Source organism: Mobula birostris, chromosome 8 (assembly GCF_030028105.1).
Source record: "Mobula birostris isolate sMobBir1 chromosome 8, sMobBir1.hap1, whole genome shotgun sequence".
In the NCBI taxonomy this organism is placed as follows: domain Eukaryota; kingdom Metazoa; phylum Chordata; class Chondrichthyes; order Myliobatiformes; family Myliobatidae; genus Mobula; species Mobula birostris.
In genome coordinates, this window is record NC_092377.1 from 21,564,425 (window position 1) to 21,586,856 (window position 22,432).

The 22,432-nt window shown below is 40.2% G+C and overlaps 1 protein-coding gene across 1 annotated transcript in view; it reads right to left on the bottom strand.

The window, feature by feature from the left end:
- birc6 (baculoviral IAP repeat containing 6) overlaps window positions 1–22,432 on the bottom strand; it is a 270,551-nt gene that overhangs the window by 163,626 nt on the left and 84,493 nt on the right. Inside the window, 10 exon segments of the mRNA XM_072264879.1 lie at window positions 1,217–1,425; window positions 3,971–4,185; window positions 6,381–6,480; window positions 7,292–7,594; window positions 7,916–8,103; window positions 8,488–8,622; window positions 13,503–13,636; window positions 20,522–20,669; window positions 21,207–21,304; window positions 21,464–21,595. Coding sequence (XP_072120980.1) covers window positions 1,217–1,425; window positions 3,971–4,185; window positions 6,381–6,480; window positions 7,292–7,594; window positions 7,916–8,103; window positions 8,488–8,622; window positions 13,503–13,636; window positions 20,522–20,669; window positions 21,207–21,304; window positions 21,464–21,595 — 1,662 coding nt within the window.

The window sequence follows — 22,432 nt, forward strand, 5'->3', positions numbered from 1 at the left end:
CCAAGGTCACCCTTCTGCCTTCTATGTCCCAGTGAGAATAAACGAGACCCAAGCACTCTCTCCTTACAACTCAAAGCCTCCAGTCCAAGCAACGTTCCTGTGAACGTGTGAATGTTTTCTGCACCTTCTCTAGCTTAATTAAATCCTTCCAATAGAATGGTGACAATACTCCAAGCATGGTCTGACCAGCAATTTGAACAACTACAACACAATGCCCCAATTTGTATACTCAATACCTCAATAGAAGATGCAAGCACAACATGTATCTCGTCAGCACTCTGTCCACCCATATTACCACTTTCAGGGAACCACGTTACACTTCAAGATCTCGTATTGTGAATATCCAAGACTGATTCAACTTTCCAAAATGCATCATTTCACTTATTGGAGTTAAATTCAAATCAGCTATTCCGTTTGCCAACTTTCACAGTTGATCTACATCTCTGTTGTAACTTTCATTCTCCACAAGACTACCAACTTTGGTGTCATCAACAAACTTACTAATCACACCACCTATATTCTCCTCCAAATCATTAACACACATGAAGAAAATGAATGACCTAGCACCAACTTCTGCAGTGCACCATAGATTACAGGGCTCCAATTTGTAAAGCAACCCTCCACTACCACCACCAGACTATTTCAGCACCCACCTCACCCTGGATCCCATGAATTCTAACTGAATGGAACAGCATAACATGCATGATCTTGTCAAAGTCTTGGTAAAGTCCATGTGGATAATATCCACAACCCTGCCTTTGTCAATGCTCTTGGCCTCTTCCTCAGAAAACTCAATCACCAAGTAGAATATCAAAAAAAGCATTAGAGACAACTGAATATGTATTTTGAAAGCAATGTGGGATTACTGTAAAAATTTAAAGTTACAGGTCCAGTGGTTTTAGGCTATATCAGCAATAAAGACATTGTATACATTTGCTAGAGAATGTGGGGAGGAAAAAAATCAATCTGCATCTTGTTCAATCATAAATTGATTGGTTCTGATGGAAAAAGAAAGTCAACACATGAAAGCACTATAAAACACCGCAGACAAGATTGCAAAAGTAATCTTCCCCATGATTCAAAGTTAAACATTACCTCAACCCTGATTGAAGGACATCTCCAGCAGAACTACTAGCACCAACTTTAACCATCAACAAGGGATGGCTAAAAGGAAATAAATCACTAGCTTATATCTGCATGTGAAGATTGAACTAACCTGCATTGTATGTCTTCTTGAAGAGCAATCATCATTGTTAACTGCTGCTCCATTTCTGGCTGGCTTGCTGAATCATTTTCACCTTTTAGAGGGTCATGTATTAACTTGATTTCACTTTCCCATGGCAAAATGTAGGTGTGTCCATAATATAGCCCTAGTGGTATTTTAGCTCTTGCATTTGTGCTGCCATAACGTCCGATCACTGTGATCTGCCAAGCAAAGGGAGGGTTTTTAAACACAGATTTTAAAAAGAAACAAAACTCCACACAATCTGTGAGGAACTTAACTTCGGCAGCATCAATGGAGGGGAATAAACAGTAGACGTTTTGGGCAGAGACTCATCAAAACTGGAAAGTATACACACATGCACCATCCACAGGCTTCGGCACGTACTGCACCACTGTACTATACACACGGTATCACTACAACTGATGTCATCCTCTCTAGCCAGTCATTGTTTCTGGTTCAACCAGGCTCTTAGGTACTTCAGTACCTTATATGAGATTGCAGATTGTCTTTCTTCAAACCCAATAGAGCCATCACATGAAACATATACATTCATGAATTCCTGACTCAGTTATTCTCAGGTTGACCTGAACAGCATTCTATCCTCCAAACTTCAGTTATCTGAGCTGGTCAAATGCCAACTTACATCAAGTCCCACCTATCACAATTGTGGTCAAATAACTAATATTGACTTCCAGTCATTCAACATCTCAAATTCAAAATCCTCATCCTTTGTAGTCTCTCCTACCTGAATGTACAGTACACTCTTCTCCAGCCATGCCAAAGAACCCTCGCTGTGTGCTGTCTTTATAAGAAAATTCTCAAGTCCATCAGTAAATGGACAAAGGAGTTCCACTCCGTAGCCACCCACCTCTTACTCATAATCATAGTCATACTTTATTGATCCTGGGGAAAATTGGTTTTCATTACAGTTGCACCATAAATAATAAATAGGAATAGAACCATAAATAGTTAAATAGTAATCTGTAAATTATGCCAGTAAATTATGAAATAAGTCCAGGACCAGCCTATCGGCTCAGGGCGTCTGACCCTCCAAGGGAGGAGTTGTAAAGTTTGATGGCCACAGGCAGGAATGACTTCCTATGACGCTCTCTGCTGCATCTTAGAGGTATGAGTCTCTGGCTGAATGTACTCCTGTGCCCACCCAGTACATTATGTAGTGGATGGGAGACACTGACCAAGATGGCATGCAACTTAGACAGCATCCTCTTTTCAGACACCACCGTCAGAGAGTCCAGTTCCATCCCCACAACATCACTGGCCTTACGAATGAGTTTGTTGATTCTGTTGGTGTCTGCTACCCTCAGCCTGCTGCCCCAGCACATAACAGCAAACATGATCACACTGGCCACCACAGACTCATAGAACATCCTCAGCATCGTCCGGCAGATGTTGAAGGACCTCAGTCTCCTCAGGAAATAGAGATGGTTCTGACCCTTCTTGTAGACAGCCTCAGTGTTCTTAGACCAGTCCAGTTTATTGTCAATTTGTATCCCCAGGTATTTGTAATCCACCACCATGTCCACACTGACCCCCTGGATGGAAACAGGGGTCACCGCTACCTTCGCTCTCCTCAGGTCTACCACCAGTTCCTTAGTCTTTTTCACATTAAGCTGCAGATAATTCTGCTCACACCATGTGACAAAGTTTCCTACCGTAGCCCTGTACTCAGCCTCATCTCCCTTGCTGATACATCCAACTAAGGCAGAGTCATGCAAAAACTTCTGAAGATGACAAGACTCTGTGCAGTAGTTGAAGTGCGAGGTGTAAATGGTGAAGAGAAAGGGAGACAAGACAGTCCCCTGTGGAGCCCCAGTGCTGCTGATCACTCCGTCAGACACACAGTGTTGCAAGCACACGTACTGTGGTCTGCCAGTCAGGTAATCAAGAATCCATGATACCAGGGAAGCATCCACCTGCATCGCTGTCAGCTTCTCCCCCAGCAGAGCAGGGCGGATGGTGTTGAACGCACTGGAGAAGTTAAAAAAACCTGATCCTCACAGTGCTCGCTGGTTTGTCCAGGCGGGCGTAGACACAGTTCAGCAGGTAGACGATGGCATCCTCAACTCCTAGTCCGGGCTGGTAGGCGAATTGGAGGGGATCTAAATGTGGCCTGACCATAGGCCGGAGCAGCTCCAGAACAAGTCTCTCCAGGGTCTTCATGATGTGGGAGGTCAATGCCACTGGTCTGTAGTCATTGAGGCCGCTAGGACGCGGCGTCTTCGGCACAGGGACGAGGCAGGACGCCTTCCACAGTACAGGAACCCTCCAGAGCCTCAGGCTCATGTTGAATACATGGCAAAGTACTCCACATAGCTGAGGAGCACAGGCTTTGAGCACCCTGGTACTGACACCATCCGGTCCTGCAGCCTTGCTTGGGTTGAGATGTTTCAGCTGTCTTCTTACCTGTAGAGCTGTGAAGCCCACCGTGGTGGTTTCGTGTGGGGGAGGGGTATAGTCATGAGAGCAGGGTGGGGAACTGTGAGGAGGGGTAGGAGGGGAGAGTGGAATATGTGTTGGTTGGGGGTCGACAACAGATGGCTCATGTGGGGGATGGGCAGGGGTCACAATTCTCCTTTAACCAAACTAGGCCCCAAATGTCAGTGTTTATCTCCTTATCAGGTCTAAATTTTGCCTTATTTTACTTGAGGATTTCTTGAGGTACTGTTAAAGAGTGGAATTACAGTGGAAGTTTTTGTTTTTCCATTTATCTTGGAAGCCACGTACCTTCATAAACCTGCAAACAGGTGGTGGCAATAAATCATGAAGAATTAATGAGTGTGTACTAATATCTGTGGCTACCACTAAGCGTCGGCCATCCACTTCCTCTCCCAGTGTCCAAATGTCAATTGATAACGATGCTAGGTCTGCACAGGTTGGAATTAATATATCAGTCAAGAGTATTGGCCTCCCGAAGTCCAGTGTCACAAATCTTCTCGCCCCTAAAAATCAGATAAACAAAACAATTTAAATTGACATATTTTTCAATAATTAACAGTCATATGAGCACTGTGCCAAGGATAAACAGAACAAGAACTAATACTTTATTTAGCCTGTAACAATAATCCAAAACTGGCAAAACCACCTTGCAATGGATACAAAAATAGATCAATTGTTAAAATATAAAAATTTAAGTAATATAACAGATGGGTCATACACCATCTACAGAAACTCTGAAGCAGCCAATGCTTCAGGTCTGTGACCCTTTGTCAGAACACAAGCAATGTCCACTCTGCTCTCAGCTTCAAATGGTCCATCTGACTTGTCACTCCTCTCTCTGATCGCCATCCCAGGGTACAGGCTGACAACCAACATCTACCAGAAGCTTGCAGACTCAGAGCTATCATAATTGTACTCCCCCTCGCCCTTCCTCCCCTAAGAACTCCATTGCATTCTCTCAATTCACATGCCTGTCAAAAAAAAAAACTTCAGATGGAGTGTTGAAGAATTGCAAACCTAAAATGTTGGCCATTTCTTCTTACACACTGCTTGACCCAGTTTTTCCAGCATCTGCAATCTTTTTATTTTCATTTAAGAATATATTTGCATTGGAAGTAATATAGAAGACTTATTTGATTCCCCAGATGTAGAGGTTGATGTATGAAGACAGATTTAGGCTAAAATCTTTTACAAGGTTTAGAAGTTAACTGATTAAAGCATAAAAGATTGAGGGGTAATGTTGAGAGCAGATTTTACTTAATAGGACTTTCAAGAAAGGGGACATAGTTCAAAATTAGACAAGGGACAGCAGATGATGGAATTAGGAGTAAAAAAAAACGGTGGGATCTTGACAACTCTCTTGCTTCCGCAGATGCTGCTCAACCAGTTGAATTCTTTCAACAGTTTGTTTTGTTCAAAAATAAGAGATGACCCCTTTAAGGCCAAGACTGGGAGGAAGGGAACAAGGATCAACAACATGTTTCAGAGGTTCATAACTCTGGAATTGTGTATCAGAGAACTATGAAGACAGTGTCACTGAATATAATCAAGGTAGAAATGGACAGAGCTGAATTAGGTTCAATTAGATTCAACTTTATTGTCATTGTGCTGAGTACAGATACAAAGCCAATGAAATGCAATTAGCATCTGACCAGAAATGCCAAGAATAGTGTTATTTACAAAATAACTGCGAATAAAAAGTAGGTGCTACAGCACACAAATATAAAAGTACTGAGACAGCACAATATGGGTGCAATACTGCTTCGCACTGTGATGTGAGGTTCAGCAGTGTCACAGCCTCAGGGAAGAAGCTCTTCCTGTGCCTGCTGGTGCAGGAGCGGAGGCTCCTGTAGCAACTACCGGATGGGAGGAGAGTAAAAAGATATTAAGAGAGTAAAAAGAGATTAAAAAGAATTACAAGACATGGCAGAAAATGAACAAAGAGGATCTTTTTTGATTGGTGGAACAGCTCAAGGTGTTGAAAGACCTGCTTCTCCTGTTCCTTATTTGTATTAAACATAAACTGCTATCATTTTTTTTATTCCTCATCATCCATTTAGTAAACATATTAGAAACAAAAAGGGGACACAAATGGTACATTGATGGTTCATCTGCATCTATTTTTTATGTTTCTATTAGTTCCACAAAAAAGCAAATTCTTAGGTTCAAACAATGGTTTGCTTTGATTACTTATCAACAAATTGACAAGAAGAAGCACATTAATTAATGCCCATATCCTAACAAGATGGGGGACGAGGATGCAGAGGAGTCAGCTGGAATTACTTCTGACATTTAATATTGGAAGACAGCTCAACGAAAGGCATCATGAAGAAAAGAGATCCTGCAGATGCTAGAAATCCAGAGCAACACACGAAGTGCTGGCGGAACTCAGCAGGTCAGGCAGGACCTGATAAAAGGTCTCAGCCTGAAACATCAACTGTTTACTCATTTCCATAGATGCTGCCTGACCTGCTGAGTTCCTCCAGCATTTTGTATGTGTTACAAAGGCATCAGGAAGGATAATGTCATCACGTGTGAAGCACCGTTTAACCAAACGGCCTTTCCTTTATCATCTGCTTGGGCACACATTAAAACAAAACAATAATGCAATGAGATATTTAAACTTGAAATAATACAGAAGTTAATGAGGAGAAAAAAACACTAGATTAATAAAAGTCAATGTAGAAAGTATCAGTACCTGAGTGCATGCGTTCAATGATGATTGACTGATGTGGAGGAGGCTGAAGCAGATGAGAAGCATGAGAAATTGCTAATGCTAGACCAGTACCCAGAGGACTCTGCAAAACAAAACAAACATTCAAATATAAATTTTCTGAAAACCAGAATTATGACACACACTTGCATTTGTGAAGCTAACAAAGACAAATATATTTCTATTGCACTTTCTAACTAGCCAAAAACAAAATTAAATCATGCCCACCCACTATACAGTTTACTTCCAAATACTGAGCTTATTAAATATATAAATAAAACCAGTGTGTGGTATGCAACATTTGAAAAATGATAACTTAAAAAAAACAATAAGCTTCCGTACAAAAAAACTTAAAGTAACACAATCACGTTATTGGCAAATAACAAGATAGCATATCCAAAGGTAGCAACAGAACAATTCTACAGTATTCATTGCTCAAGTTATTTCCATTTCTCTTAATTTAAATGCTTGTCTGAATGCTTGTATATGAAGTCACAATGCTAATGACATTTTGGACACTTTCACCAAATTACACCTAAACCACCCAAACATCTCTGGCCATCCATCCCTTTCAACATCAATTTAGTAGCACATATTCTTCAGTCTTATTGTCTTTTGCTCTGAAGTTCATTACTTCAACTTTGTCAGGAAATGCCAGTATTATTTACATTACTCCTCAAGCACCAATTATATGCTTATAAGCAATAAAGCAAGGAGGGAAAAGTGCACGCCTAGAAACTGTCATTGTCTAGAAACTGATTAAATTGATTATATAGACTGGTAGTCTTTCAAACAATCAGTATTGTACACATTGTATCTTGAATCAAATTTCTTAAGACTACTCAACTATGTACTGTTCTGACAAACACAAATCAGTGTGATAACTCCAAACATACCGTTTTGGACTTGGCATTTTTTGAATGAATGGCCACAGGGACTGGATGAGGATCAATGACTGAGCCAGGGAAGAGCTGTGCTAACTCTGCACTGATGGCTGCAGAGACTGCCTCATTAGGTGGTGTTAATGGAGGAGTCATGAACAATGGAGTTGTTTTTGGAGTGGGAGGAATGACATCAGCAGGGTGTATGAAAAAGCCAGGTGCGGAAGAGGCACTAGAAGGCACCGAGTTGTGTATAGGTCCGACTCCAGGTGCTGTCGCTGCCGTAGTCTGATGCAACTTGGCTTCAAGCTTGGCTTTCTGTTATATTTAAAGAAAGAGTAGTCAATTAAACTACTTTGTTACAGCCCATGAGGCTTCAGTTATCATTTTGAACACATCAAGGAAAATGAAATTTGATTTTTGGATCCAAAGTTTTGGGAAGCAATGACTCATGTCAACTATCTGAAAATTGGGTTTTCCTATGAACAATCCACAAAACTAAATGCTCATATTACGTTAACAAATCAAAATTTAGTTGTGCTTATTACCATGTCCTTCAAATACAACATAACATTTAAATACTTAAAGACTGAGAAAAATCAGTAGTGGAAGAAATCACATCACAATTTCACTACACACCTGCTGCTGAAGTTTCAGTAACTGCTGTTGTTTCTCCTGTAGAACCTGCAACTGTTGCTCTGCTGAAGCCATGGCGTGGGAGAGAGACTGAAGAGCAACTTGGGCTGCTGAGCTCAGGGCTGTTGAGGCTTCTCCTACAGTACCAGTTGTAAGCCCACCCACTACTCCAGTGAGGCCAAAGCCAGTCACTGCACAATGGAAAGCAGGAATTTCACAAGTTAAGATAAAGCAATGATTCAGGCTTTGATGTGAAAAATAAATTGTAACATGATGGCTAACATTTTATCCTCCTGTAGAACTTCAGATAACAAAAACAAAACTTTTCACAGTGAATCATACCAAATTGATCACAGAATATAATGGAATCTGATTCTGTCATCTTTGTGAGCATTAACCTTAAAATATTTACGCTTGAATACATTTGATAGCAAATGAAATGCAATAGTTATAAATGTTACATTCCTATAACCTATCCCAACCCGATAGATTGTGAGCATAAGCAGCTCATAAAAAGGAGACTTTAACATCAAAATGACGATTCTTCCTGCATCAATTACTATGCATCAACTTACTTGCATCATCTCGTTCCACTCTTGTGCCATCACTCGTTGAAATGCAACTGAAGTGGAGTGGTTCAACTTCCAAAAGTCCGGTCAGAGCTGTGAAACTGCCCTCAGCCGCACCACAACTGCTCATTTTCCCATTCCCTGCATAGGCAGAACACATTCAGAACCATGCAGATGATCTCTGGATGGACACTTAGCTTAAAATACAATTACATTTTTTGTCCAGAAAATGACCTTGAGTCACTGGACATCACTGTCTATACACAACACTGATCACCACTGACAGCAATTTGCACTACATAAATGGTGGGATGCATAAAGAACCAAGATCAGAACCTAATTTGAACATTTGTTCCTTTTAGATTATTTAGATGGGATTTTGAAAGAATTCAGAATTATTACTGCTGACTGTATGGCAAGAAATTTCTTTTGCTGCAACACTACAGTGTATACACAAGTACAGTGGATTCCGGTTAATTGGGCCATCAGTTAATTAGTGCAGCCGCTTACTGCATTTAGGCCAAATCTCAAAGAACAAAAAATAATCGAGAAAATAGCTGGTGAGTCCTGTCCTCAAATTTACCCAGTCCATTTCCAACACTTCCCTCCCCTTTCTTGACCTCTCTGTCTCTAGAGTCAGCTTATCTACTGACGTCTATTATAAACCCACGAACTCTCACAACTACCTGGACTATACCTCTTCCCACCCTGTTACTTGTAAAAACACCATCCCCTTTTCTCAGTTCCTCTGTCTCCGTCGCATCTGCTCTCAGGATGAGGCTTTTCATTCCAGAATGAAGGAGATGTCGTCCTCCTTCAAAGAAAGCGGCTTACCTTCCTCCACCATCAACGCTGCCCTTAACCGTATCTCTTCCATTTCATGCATGTCTGCTCTTACCCTATCCTCCTGCCACGCTACCACGGATAGAGTTCCTCTTGTCTCCGCCTACCACCCCACCAACCTCCACGTCCGTCCAGCAAATTCTCCGGAACTTCTGCCATCTTCAACAGGATCCCAGCGTCCCCCCACTTTCTGCTTTCCACAGGAATTGTCCCCTACATGACTCCCTTGTCCATTCGTCCCTCCCCACTGATCTCCCTCCTGGCACTTATCCTTGCAAGCAGAACAAATGCTACACCTGCCCCTACACCTTCTCCCTCACTACCATTTAGGGCCCCAAACAGTCCTTCCAGGTGAGGCGACACTTCACCTGTGAGTCGCTGAGTCCAGTGCTCCCAGTGTGGCCTCCTGTATATCAGTGAGACCCAATGCAGATTGGGGGACTGCTTCACTGAGCACCTATGCTCCGCCCAACAGAAAAAGCAGGATCTCTCAGTGGCCACCTACTTTAATTCCACTTCCTATTCCTACTCTGACATGTTGATCAATGGCCTCCTCCAAGGTCGTGATGAGGCCACACTCAGGTTGGAGGAACAACATCTTATATTCCGTCTGGGTAGTGTCCAGCCTGATGGCATGAACATCGATTTCTCGTACTTCCGGAAATAGCCCTCCCCAACTTCACCATTCCCCATCCCTTTTTCCCTCTCTCACCTCATCTCCTTGCCTGCCTATCACCTCTCTCTGGTGCTCCTTTCTCCCTTTCCTTTCTTCCATAGCCTTCTATCCTTTCCTATTAAATTCCCCCTTCTCCAGCCCTGTATCTCTTTCGCCAATCAACCTCCCAGCTCTGCTTCACCCCTCCCCCTCCCAGTCTCACCAATCACCTTGTGGTTTCTCCCTCCCCTCATCCCATCTTTTAAATCTATTCATCTTTTTTTTTTCCCTCCAGTCCTGCTGAAGGGTTTTGGCCTGAAACGTCTACTTTACTCTTCTCCATAGATGCTGCCCGGCTTGCCAAGTCCGCCAGCATTTCAAGCGTGTTGCTTGAATTTCCAGCATCTGCAGATTTTCTCGTTTGTGTTTTCAGTTGTGTGTGCACATGCTTGTGTTCAAAAAGCAGTGATTTTTTTCACTGACAGTTGGCAAGAAAATAAACAGCGAGACAATTCAGAACTGCTTTACTCACTGCAATTTCAAGCTTAGAGATGCCAGTAATGGCCAGCAGTGAAAATGAAAAGATTTTACTACTTTAACAAGTTAGGAACCATGAAGAATTCAAAGGCATCAAAACTCATCTTGAATTTTACAATGAAAATGGAGATTTGGAGGATGCAATCATCGAAAATTGTATCCAGGCAGTTCATTATCTGAATTAGGTATCTGCACTGATTTTGTTCGTGTACACGGTACATGGTAACATGCACTGGATCCGATAATTATTAAGAATTCACACAGTTTTGTAATACTGTAGTGGTATTGATAGCTGTCGGTTACCCCACAGAGTGTTATACGGCCAACTACATCATGGTCGATGCTCAGCTGGAAGGCCGAAGCACTATAAGGATCAGATGAAGAATGCTTTAAGGAAGTGCAAAATCAGACCCGAGGACCTGGAGGAGATGCTGCTGACCGTACCAATTGGCGACAGCTGTGTAGGGATGGGGTTCGTATTCTGGAGATGGAAAGAACAATCTGAAGACAGCAGAAGAGAGCCAGGAGAAATGCAGCCATGGTTGCCACCACTACTACATATACATGTCCCACCTGTAATAGAGCTTGTGGGTCCAGGATAGGACTGTATAGTCATCAAAGATCTCACCATTAAAGGAATGGACGTCGTCATCAGATTCCAATGAACAACCGAAGAAGAGTATCCATAGTGTTCCAATCTGTTTTGTATTTCACTTACATACATAATTTGTTACTCAGTTAAGCATTAGTTTGTCTCTTCTATACCTTGTTAACTATTTCCATGAAACGTTAGCTAATTGGGGCAGCCACTTAAGTGGGTCTAAATGTACAGGTCCCGATGTGTCCCAATTAATCAGAATCCACTGTATTTATGGTACTGCTAAAGCCATGGAATCATTTATACTGTGACAGGATTGTGCAGCATCAACTGTCGTGTGTTGTAACATCAACTGAAGATACAGAAGTTCATCATACAGTTTTGGAGTGGCAGTGGTCAAGAAAAGATTTGCTGGAGAAGTTTATGTAGTCTTCAAGTACAAAATGTACCGAAGGATTAACAATCAAGGATAAATCAGGATATATGCTACTAATGCTTCTACAAGGTCAACTAAGTACTCCATGTCTATGAAAATGCTTCTGACCAGGAGGTAAGTAAGGTTGTACAGCAATGAGGGCCTGCAGCAAAAAAAAAGTGAAATTTGCGATAAAGATAGCATCACAAAAATCTTAAGGTAATTGAATGAATTATCCCATAGAATATTTACATTTATGTACTGGAAATGACATTAAGCAATCTTGAATCTTGTTATAGAATTGGGCAAAGCACTGGCAAATGGTTCCTTCCTGACAAGCATTTGGCAAAGTTAATTAAGGCAAGAGCATATTCTGTATTTTAAATGGGTTCAAATCCACACTTCCTTAAACGAAGCAATAATGATCAATAAAGTGAAGGAAGAATATAGTATGTTTGTCTTCACAGGTCAGGACATAGAATATAAAGGCAACCTAAAATCTGCTGGAGGAACTTAACAGGTCGAGCAGCATCTGTGGTGGATGAGGGGTTTGGGCTGACAAACAGGAGGAATTATCAATGTTTCGAGTCAAAACCCTGCTTCAGGACCTCGAGACGAGAGGAAAGATGTCCAGTAAAAAGAGGGGGAGTGGTGAATCAGGGTCAGGTGCTTAGTAGACCAGGGAAGGGTAAAAGCATGACAGGCAAATGAAGCCAGGAAGGAGATGGGTGGAATTGAGAGATAGAGGCAGACAAGTAGCAAGTAGCAAAACAAAGGCCAAAAGAGCCAGGTGGTGGGAGGGGAGAGTGAAGATGCAGGCAATGGCTGAAGGGTGATCAGTAGGAACACAAAGTTTTTAAGTACTGGAATCTGATAGAGGGTGATAAGGGAGAAATGAAACTCTATTGGAGCATCAGGAGCCATTTATGTCTCTAGAATATAAGTGTTGGTATATTATGTTGCATCTTTACAAAACTGATTAGCTCTACCTGCAATTTCGTGTGCATTTCTAGTTACCACAATACAAGATGGACGTGACTGCGCTAGAGAGCGTGCCAAAGAGATTCACCTGGATTGAAGGATTTTAGTTTAGGGGAGAGATTGAATAGACTGAATCTGTTTTCCTTGCAGCAGTGTGAGGGTTGACTAGATGGTGGTATAGAAGATGAGAGGCATAGACAGGGTAAAGAGTCAAAATCTCCCCCCCCCCCACCACCTCCTTGTATTTATATCAAAAACAGAGGAAGTAGATTTAAGGTGAAATGGAGGAGTTCAAATCAAAATTTATCAGGGTCTTTTTTCCAAAAATACAACATGTCTGATATCTGAGAGCTTGTCAGAGGTAGAAGAATTAAATATAATGACAGTGTTTAAAGGGTATTTACACAAAGTGGGCAAGGCATAGAAGGTTAAAGCTGGAATGCAGGCAAATGGGGTTAGTACAGATAACAAAGTGTTGTTGTGGAAGTCGTGAGCTAAATGAACTTATTCTATGCCATAAACTCCACAACTACAAATGCCGTGCAAACATTCAATATTTTACTATATAGGTTTGAACCTTATTTGTTATGATCCAAGATCATCATGGCTGGACAAACTTCCTTTGAATTGTTTATACTTTCATAACTTTAATAATGTTTACAAGCTGCAGAATGGTAATAGAACACAAGGATTCACAGCAGAGCAGAAGACCTTAAGGTACAGAAGGAGACCCTTGAGCCTGTTCTGCTACTCAATAAAATCATGTTGATTAAGTGTGGTGAACTGGAGTTTCCATATGCACTAAGGCTTCCTTCAGTCCACATTTTATACTACAAGCCAATGCAGACATTTGTACTAACTGCAATGTCACTAGAACATCAGAATTGTCCAAGACATTTGCAAAAAAATGATGAATCAACATATTGCAGTAAAAGCACTTCCACTGGAATCAAAGCATTTATCAGCTTCAGAAATAGTGTTTGACCACTCACCTGATAATACATCAGAAAGATCGATTTCATCAGATTGTACACCCACGCTGCTATTATAAGCATTTTTGCAGGATGAACCACACATTTCTAAATCAAACAGAACGGGATCAAAGGGCGAGCTGTATAAGCCATACCTGAAATTTCAAAACAGTTTCATCAATTAACCCAAGTGAAAACTAATGAAATTAAAAATACTTACTTAAAATCAGTAACTAATATATTTGTTACCTCCACGGGCACATAAGCAAAATTAAGCTCAGTATCTTAAAATCAGTGAAATAAAGTATGCCTTCTTCCATCATTTTATTAATGCTAATCAAAATTAATTGTTTTGTAAAAGTCTGACAAAATTCTTTAAAAACCTTGCTTTAGTGATTTCTATTTTAAATGGTAACATATGAAGGAGGTGGTCATTTAGGCTCTTGTACCTTCTAAACCATACAGTAAACTTCATGACTGGTCTTTTATACTAGACACAGCAGTACAGTATTTGAAGTTATCTGAGTAACACCAGGCTAAAAGGAACAGGGAATTTTAAATCTAGATTTCTAATTCCTAATCCATGCCTGATAACTCCCAATTTAAAAGGAATATTAATCAAGTTGCAAATGTACAACTTAGCTCCCAAACAAACCACACGAAGTTTGCAAGCCTCGCTGTATGAGATGTGTGCAAAGAATTTGAAAGAAACCAGAAGACCTCTGAAAGTTCATGGATACAGCTCCCAAAAGGAATCAAGGGCAAATGCTGGGAGAGACATCAAACTGAACAAGTTTTTCAACATTAGTGCTTATCCAAACAATTAATATAGATAAGGTATTAAGTCAGCAGTCTCAATATATTAGTAGGTCATATTAGTTACTCAGATCCTGTGTGAGAATGTTTAAAGCTCTAAGTGGATACCAGTCAGAACTTCCAATGACTTTCCATGTTATGACAATAGAAAAGAACGTGGCTTCTAAGCACAAGGTGAGTGAAAAGAATGTAAAATAGTAAAATCTCTTGTTTCAAATGAATAGCTCATATCCAAGTCGATGAAATGTGGTAAATACTACTAATGACAATTACATAATCAATGATTAGTAAATTTTAAAACAAATTAACATTTAATTAAGCAGAGCTACTGCATCAAGCACCTCCACTCCATCTGTCAAAAGTAGAACCTGACAGTGGCCAAACATTTGAATTCCTGTTCCCAATCCGACTATCAGTCCACGGCCTCCTCTTGTGTCATGATGAGGCCACCCTCAGGGTGGAGGAGCAACACCTTATATTCTGTCTGGGTAGCCTTTAACCTGATGGCATGAATATCAATTTCTCCTTCTGGTAAAAATGTTCCATTCTCCCTACCCTCTTCTATTCTCCACTCTGGCCTCTTACCTCATCTCACATGCCTATCACCTCCCCCTGCATCCCCTCCTCCTATGGTCCACTCTTCTCTCCTACCAGATTCCTTCCTCTCCAGCCCTTTTTCTTTTCTATCCACCTGGCTTCACCTATCACCTTCTAGCTACCTTTTTTTTTTATTTTAGCATCTTCCCTCTTCCTTTCCAAACCTAAAGGGTCTCAGCCTAAAATGTCAGTCATTTATTCACTTCCATAGATGCTGTCTGACCTGCTGAGTTCCTCCAGCATTTTGTGTGTTGCTTTGGATTTTCAGCATCTGCAGAATTTTTTGTGATCCTAATTTGATTATGCCTGCTCAGTGTTCCTAAACAACCTTAAATTCAGACTTTGAGTTGTACTCACTGCTGGAAATTTTCAATTATCCAGCACCCTTGGGACTTAGGTGGTGCCAGACTAGACTTTCCAAACTATTAGGTTAAAATCTCCGCAGATTTACTTCACTTTTTTAGTTCACCCATTACACAGCTATGTATTTTTTTTTCTCTATGGACCCTGTCAGTTAAAGGGAGTGGGAAAGACAACAAGGTGAATTTGAGCTTGTCAAAACAAGATACAAGCACTCCAGAACCTGGTTTCCAACCACAAATCAGCCCATATTCCCAGTGAAGCAGATGCTAGACCATCAGAATTTCTCAACAATTAAATAGCAGATGATTGGAGTTGTCTTGTGCTGTCCACCAGTCAGCTGAGAATGATTATCAAGAATTCTAACCGAAAGTGAGCCCACCAATCACCCAAAGCACAGCCGCAACTTCTATTATATAAATACTGCATTCTATGTTATTTATTATTTTATTCGGTATGCTTTCTAAGCAAGTACAATCATGTTGTTAATCAGTCAAGCATTGTACATCTTTGACATGTATGCTTACCCAGCAAACAAGACTTTTTAAAATGACCTTCACTGTAAGCATCACACACCAAAGACCCAGTGAAACATCCTGCCAAACTGATGTCTGAAAGGTCACACTGCTAGAACATCAGAAATGGAGTTTCTTGAAGAAGCCTTGGGATGAGAATTTTCTGATATTGTTCTTCTGCAAGACTTGGATCACCTTTTGTTGACAAATTACCACTAACCTTGTACTAAAGTAGTAACAGTGGAAGACTTCAATTACCCAAGAATGAAGTCAGTGATAAAAACGGAGGGCACAGGATTCCATAACTGTGCTCAGATGAATCTTTATAGACAACATATGGGAGGGAGGAAATTCTGCAATTAAGTTTAGGGAATGATACTGGGCAGCTGTAGGCAATGTCCATTGTAGTGGAAATCATAACTCAGTTAGTCTTAACATAATTATGGAAAAGGACCAAGATAAAATCAGGGAAAAGAATAGAAATGTTTCAGATTGTGTGAGGAATAGTTAGGATGGATGCATGTAGTCTTTTCCCCAGGGTAAGGGAATCCAAAACTATGGGGCATAGAGATGAAAAAGCACAGATTTAAAAGGGACCTGGGGAGTAATTATCATTTATAATTCTACAGACTTCTTTTAACAATACAAAAATGAGCTGAAATATTATAATTGCTGCAATGATAAAGATACTTTAAAACAAACTTTTGTATTATTAAAGTGAAACTTATAGCGCCTGTATATTGGTCAGACCAAAATAAATAAACAGCAACTGTCAAACTATCAAATTAAAAAAATGTTGAAAACCTGATCGCCATCAATGCTTAGGCAAGTAACTACAATTTATACCTGGTAAATTGTACATATTTTAGAAGCTATCAAGAATGCCACTTGACAGACAATTGGCGGGAGGAGAGAGAGCAGCACGCCACACGTGCGCAGCCCTCCGGTGAAAAATGATATCGTATCCATTAAATAGGGGCCGTGGACAATTCTGATTTGATGGAGATAGATGTGAAAACACAGAGGAACATCTGGAGAAATTTCTGACATGCCAGTTCACTGCTGTTGTTACTGCGCGGTCAGGAATCTTCCGGAGGGAAGGCCTCAAAATCCCTGGCTTTGCCTGCTGTTGGCGACTGAGATTGAGGTCGAATCATTCGGACAGAGATGGCGCTCAGTACTCCGTTTCGGAGAGCTGATCGGAGCTCGAAGTTTTCAGATGAGTCTCAGTTGGACTGTGGTCGGGGATGGCAGGGAGAGTTCTTCTTCCTTCTCCTGTCTGTGTGAGATGTGGGACATTTGAGAGACTTTGAATTTTTACTGTGTTCATGGACTTCTTCATCAGGTTATGGTATTGTTGCACTGTTGTAACTATATGTTATAATTATGTGGTTTTGTTAGTTTCTTCAGTCTTGGTCTGTCCGGTGTTTTGTGATATCACACTGGAGGAAATATTGTGTCATTTCTTAATGCATGCATTACTAAATGACAATAAAAAGAGGACTGCGTGTCTTCATAATCTAAATTTGTATCTCCCTTACTTTGCTTCACAGCATATTGTATCTCAATGCTTTGCAAGTTAAATTATTTCCCCCTAAAAATGTAATTTATTCCACTTTTCAATAATTTCACTGACTAAATATTTAGCTGTGTCCAAAAGCAAAGATAATGAGTGTTTGAAGCTGTTATGTAGTTCAACTTTAGATATTCTCTCCATCAACAGCATTATACTGATCAACAGCTCTTCTGGTCAAGATGGCACCTAAGTACAACACTTCTTTTTCGACATCTTCTGTATAGATCATGAAACCATATATTTCACTTCTTATGTCTTTTACGTTTGTTTTTCGCCTTGAATGTGATTCCGGAACTGCTGGAGCATGTGATTCGCAATTTGGAAATTGTTTGGATGCACCAGTACTCTGCAGTCTCAGAGAGGATTCTGGGAGGCAGAGTCAGCAAGAGCGAACCTCATGGTGGGCAGGCTGCAGGACGGCACACAAGCCAAAGTTAGTCTCTATTTTGCCGATTAAAGCTTCCATTGTTCGCTGATTAAAACAATGAGGGAGGTTGAAATATCTTTATAATTTTTATTGAGTTTTCAAAGTAAATACATGGGAAAATAATAACTACCCTCCCCCCTCCCCTTAACCCTCCCCCCCCGATATATACTCCTACCTAAAAAGAAAAGAAAAAAAAGAAAAAAAAGGAACCACCCGAGTATTGGAAGGTTTGCACATGCTCCATGGGATTAAAAATAAATTTTATATATATTTGTTACTTTTCCCAAGGAACCAAGATCTTTATCATCGGAGCTATAAATAAAGGCTCCGAATATTCAAAAATGTTTCATATTTATCTCTTAAAATCTAAAACATTACTTAGCTTCTCAACTCTCATAGTTCCCTGGGGAATCTCTTTGAACTTCACCATGTTGCTATGTGTTTCCCTCCCAATCTTCCAGGTAAAAAGAAAAAAAAAGATAGATAAGATACAAAAAAAGAAAAAACAAAATACCCCCCCCACTAATGTTGTGACTGAAAAGGTACACAACACTACCCCCCTCCGTTGTGCGGGTCGTGGCTATTGCCACGTTTGCACACATGAATAACGTAGTGATTGGTCAGTGTTTCTTCCAGCTCCCCCGTAACAAAGAATTGTATATATATAAGAAAAATTAATATCATTATTCCCAGCTAACATTCCTCAAATTTTAACCTTTCTTCCCCTCCCTCATATAATCAATAATATATTTATATATTCATCCACCTAAAGATCCAACAGGACTAATCCTTGATCCAGTCTTCATCTTCAATCCATCTCGCTCTCCTAGGTTTGTTCTTGTATCTGGTGAATATTCAAAGAATCTCGCACAAACTCCTCCACTTTCCAGTAATCGTCAAAAAATCTTTTTTCTCCACCAGCCAAAAAAATCTTCAAGGTTGCAGGATAACGCAATATAAATTGATAACCGTGATCCCATAGGGCTTTTTTCACCGGATTAAATTTCTTCCTTCTCTTCAAAAGTTCATAACTTATATCAGGGTAGAAAAAAAATTTTCTTCCCTTCTATCACCAGTGGCCCTTTTCTCTTCTTGGCAGTTTGGACAGCCGCCTGTAGAATCCTTTCTTGAAATCTTAAGAATTTTATTAAAATTGATCGTGGATATTGGTCATCTTGTGGTTTTGGTCTTAGAGCTCTATGTACCCGCTCAATTTCAATTGATCGGTCTTCCTCTTTCATTTGCAAGGTTTTCGGGATCCATTTTTGAAAAAATTCTATTGGATTATCTCTCTCTATACCTTCTTTAAGACCAACAATTTTAACATTATTACGTCTACTAAAATTTTCCAACATGTCCACTTTCTCCAAGAGTTGATTTCTTTCTGTGTTCCAGACAATCACATCATTTTCTGTTTTTTCTACTCTATCATTAATATGCTCCATTGTTCTTTCCATCTTCTGAAGTTTCTCATCCATTTTATCCTGTCTTTTCATAGCTTTATCATAGCACATCTTCACGTCTCTAAGCTCTGTTCTTAACTTTCTTAGTTCAGCCGTTAATTGCAATAAAGCCCCTCTTATGTCTCCGTCATCTCCTTTACTTCCAGTCTCTTCCAGTTCTTCCTCCTCTTTTTCATCTGTATTCTCTACGGAATCCAATTCTGACTCCGAGTCACTTTCAGTTGCAGTGGCCGTCAGTTCTTGTAGTTTAAGTTGTGTCAATTTGCGCATGCACATTTCCAGCATCTTCTTCCGAGCGACCGCTACCGCCGCCATTGCTCCCTGTTCTTCTACGCCATAGATAAAATGCGTCTCCTCCGAAGGAGATCCAACCTGAATCCGAGGCTCCATCGCTGCAGTAGGCCCTTTTTTCTTCCCATCTCGCGGCGACTTTGCAACAACAGACTTCTTCTGTTGCGGTTTACGAGGCATATCGTAGAGTTGTCTTACGAAGTTTATAAGTAGTTTCCAGAAAGTACTTATTAACTTACTTTGTTTAAACGGTACTTTGCTGATTTTTTACGGGACAGCTGGAATTACACGTCTCAGTCCCACGTCATCACGTGATGCCCCCCCCCCCAGGTTGAAATATCAAGGCGAATACGAAAGTTTGGAGATCGTTTGGGTGCTTTAGCACTCTGCAGTCTGCAAGAGGATTCCAGGAGACAGAAATTGCATGCATGAACCTCACAGCGGGCAGGCTGCGGGACAGGGTGCAAGCTGATGTTTGAACCCATTTCGCTGATTAAAGCATTGAGGCGAGTACCAGCTGCTTGCCTTTTGATTGCTCTGTACTGCAGGGGGAAAGGCCCGCTGCTGTGCCCAGAGAATATCACCCAGGTTTTCTGCATTTTGGATGTGGACTTGCACGACAGACATTCTTCCCCCCCCCCCCCAGTCTTGTAGTTGTTTTTTTTTTAATATATTTTGTGTTTTTCGCCTGACCCTTCTCGGTTTTTTGTGCGAGGGGGGGTTTAAGTGTCAATGTGCCTGTTCCATTTTGTTTGGTTTTTGTGTGGAAGGAGGGATTTGAGGATTGATATGCCTGTGCCATTTTGGGGGGGGAGGGTTGATGATTGTGCTGCCTTTCTTGGTTTCATGGCGACTCAGATTAGAAGAATTTCAGAGGTGTATACTTTGATAAAAAATGAACCTTTGAATATTAATTAGGAACAATAACGATCTATTTAATGTAAGCATGCATTTACAAGTCCTATTGCACTGTGTGCAGGTGCTATTTTGCTGACCTGGTCTGAAGTAAAGCTTCAAGAGGTGTGAGCCGATCTTGTAGCTGTTTGGAAACAGCAGTGAGAAGAGAAGCACAAACCGTGCTACATCCTGCCAAATCTTCATCCTTGACATAGTTCAGTAGGACAAAGTACCAGAATACAGAGCCTGTTCCCATCAAGAAAAAAAAACAAATTACTTCTAATACAAAAATACATTTACAGTGAACTTGAACATTTTATTTAAAGTAATACCAAAACTATTTCCTGCATAAATGAAGCCCAAATATTGGCATAGATTAGCTTGGTCAAATACTGATGAGCTGAATTTCTATGAAATTCGGGGTTATCAGGTAAATTTATTTAGGATCTGACCATATCGTACCCATTGAGTCCCAGAGTCTTTTCATCTACATAGAATAATCCAATTAGGGAACTCTGTGGCAGTCCTTAAGTTAATAGTGCAAATTCAAACCAAGAACACATTACATACAATTATTTTCAATAAAATTAACAGGTTTGATGAACAAGGTTCAAGTTCAAGCAATAAATGCTAAATTTAGATAGGTTTTACATTGTCTTATAAAATGAACCACCAAAGCAGGAAATAATGACCTGTCCTTAAGTTCTTGCTTTTTATTTTATATCTTTAAAAATAAACACAGAACAAATGCATACTTATCAAGAGAATCAAAGTTCTACCTACCACCAGTTGCTGCTGCAGGCAAGTAAGGCAAATTATCAAGTAATGCTTTCAAAAGAGCTCCTCCAAATCCCAGCTGGCTTGGATCTGTTTTCCCACTACTGAAAAGAATAAAATGGTCACTGTAAGTATGATGCAAAAATGTTAAGTGAAACATATCCAATTCAACCATTTAAAGGTAAGAAATAATAGAAGTCAAACAAATTGATCACTGCTTAATTTGTGTGGAATCACAATCCCTGCAAACTCCGTTTTCTTACCTTATACAAAGTGCAAGGAACCGGGCACATTTGTGAGCTATACTTCGTCCAGCCTCAAAGAAGCAAACTCGTACAATGCTAGCAAGACGTTTCTTTGTTTTTGAGTGCAGACTTTCTTTGCCATCTCTGAAACTGCATTTGGAAAAGTAATGGAATATTAAAAATAACTTTCACACACAGATCCATGGATTTGCAAAGTCTGACATGCTCTTGTTAAGATAAAATCAAAAAATTAAATGAGATGACAATGGAAATAATGGATACAGAGGTATCCATCCTCCAGAATTCCTTAATTTCAAAATATTTCTCTGGTTTGGAAGGTAGCAAATGTATCCTCACTTCTATAAAGCAACTTGCGGAACTATAGACAGTTATCCTCATGTCAAGAGTTAGGAAAATGCCAGAATCTATCAATGAACAGGTACAGGGTAAATTGAAAGTAATCATACTGAGCTGGAGGAAAAGGAAATCCTAACTGGCCCATCTGTTATTTATTTGAGGTTTCAATTAGCAGTATAGATAAAGAGAAATCAACAGCAGTAGTAAAAGTGGAATTTCTTAAGCCATTGATAAAATACCATAAACAAAAGTTTATCAAGTAAAATTAGGCAGATGCATTGAAGTTTAAAAAAAATGTACAGAAAGCAGAGAATAAGACAAAGTGGTCATTTTCAGATCAGGATGCTGTACCTATTAGGATGCTGCAAGGATCGATACAGGGTCTCCACTGTTCATAATGATTTGGGCAAGGAGCTACATAATAAATCAAGTTTGTTGATTATATTAAAGCTGTGTGACAACTGGAATTGTAAAGAGAATACACTGAGGTTTTAGGGAGACAAAATACGTTGAGTGAATAGGCAAAAACATGACAATATAATGCTGAAATACATCACCCACTCAGGCAGAAAGAACCATGTTTTTATTAAAATGATGACAGATTGAATAACAACACCTGTCACATGAATT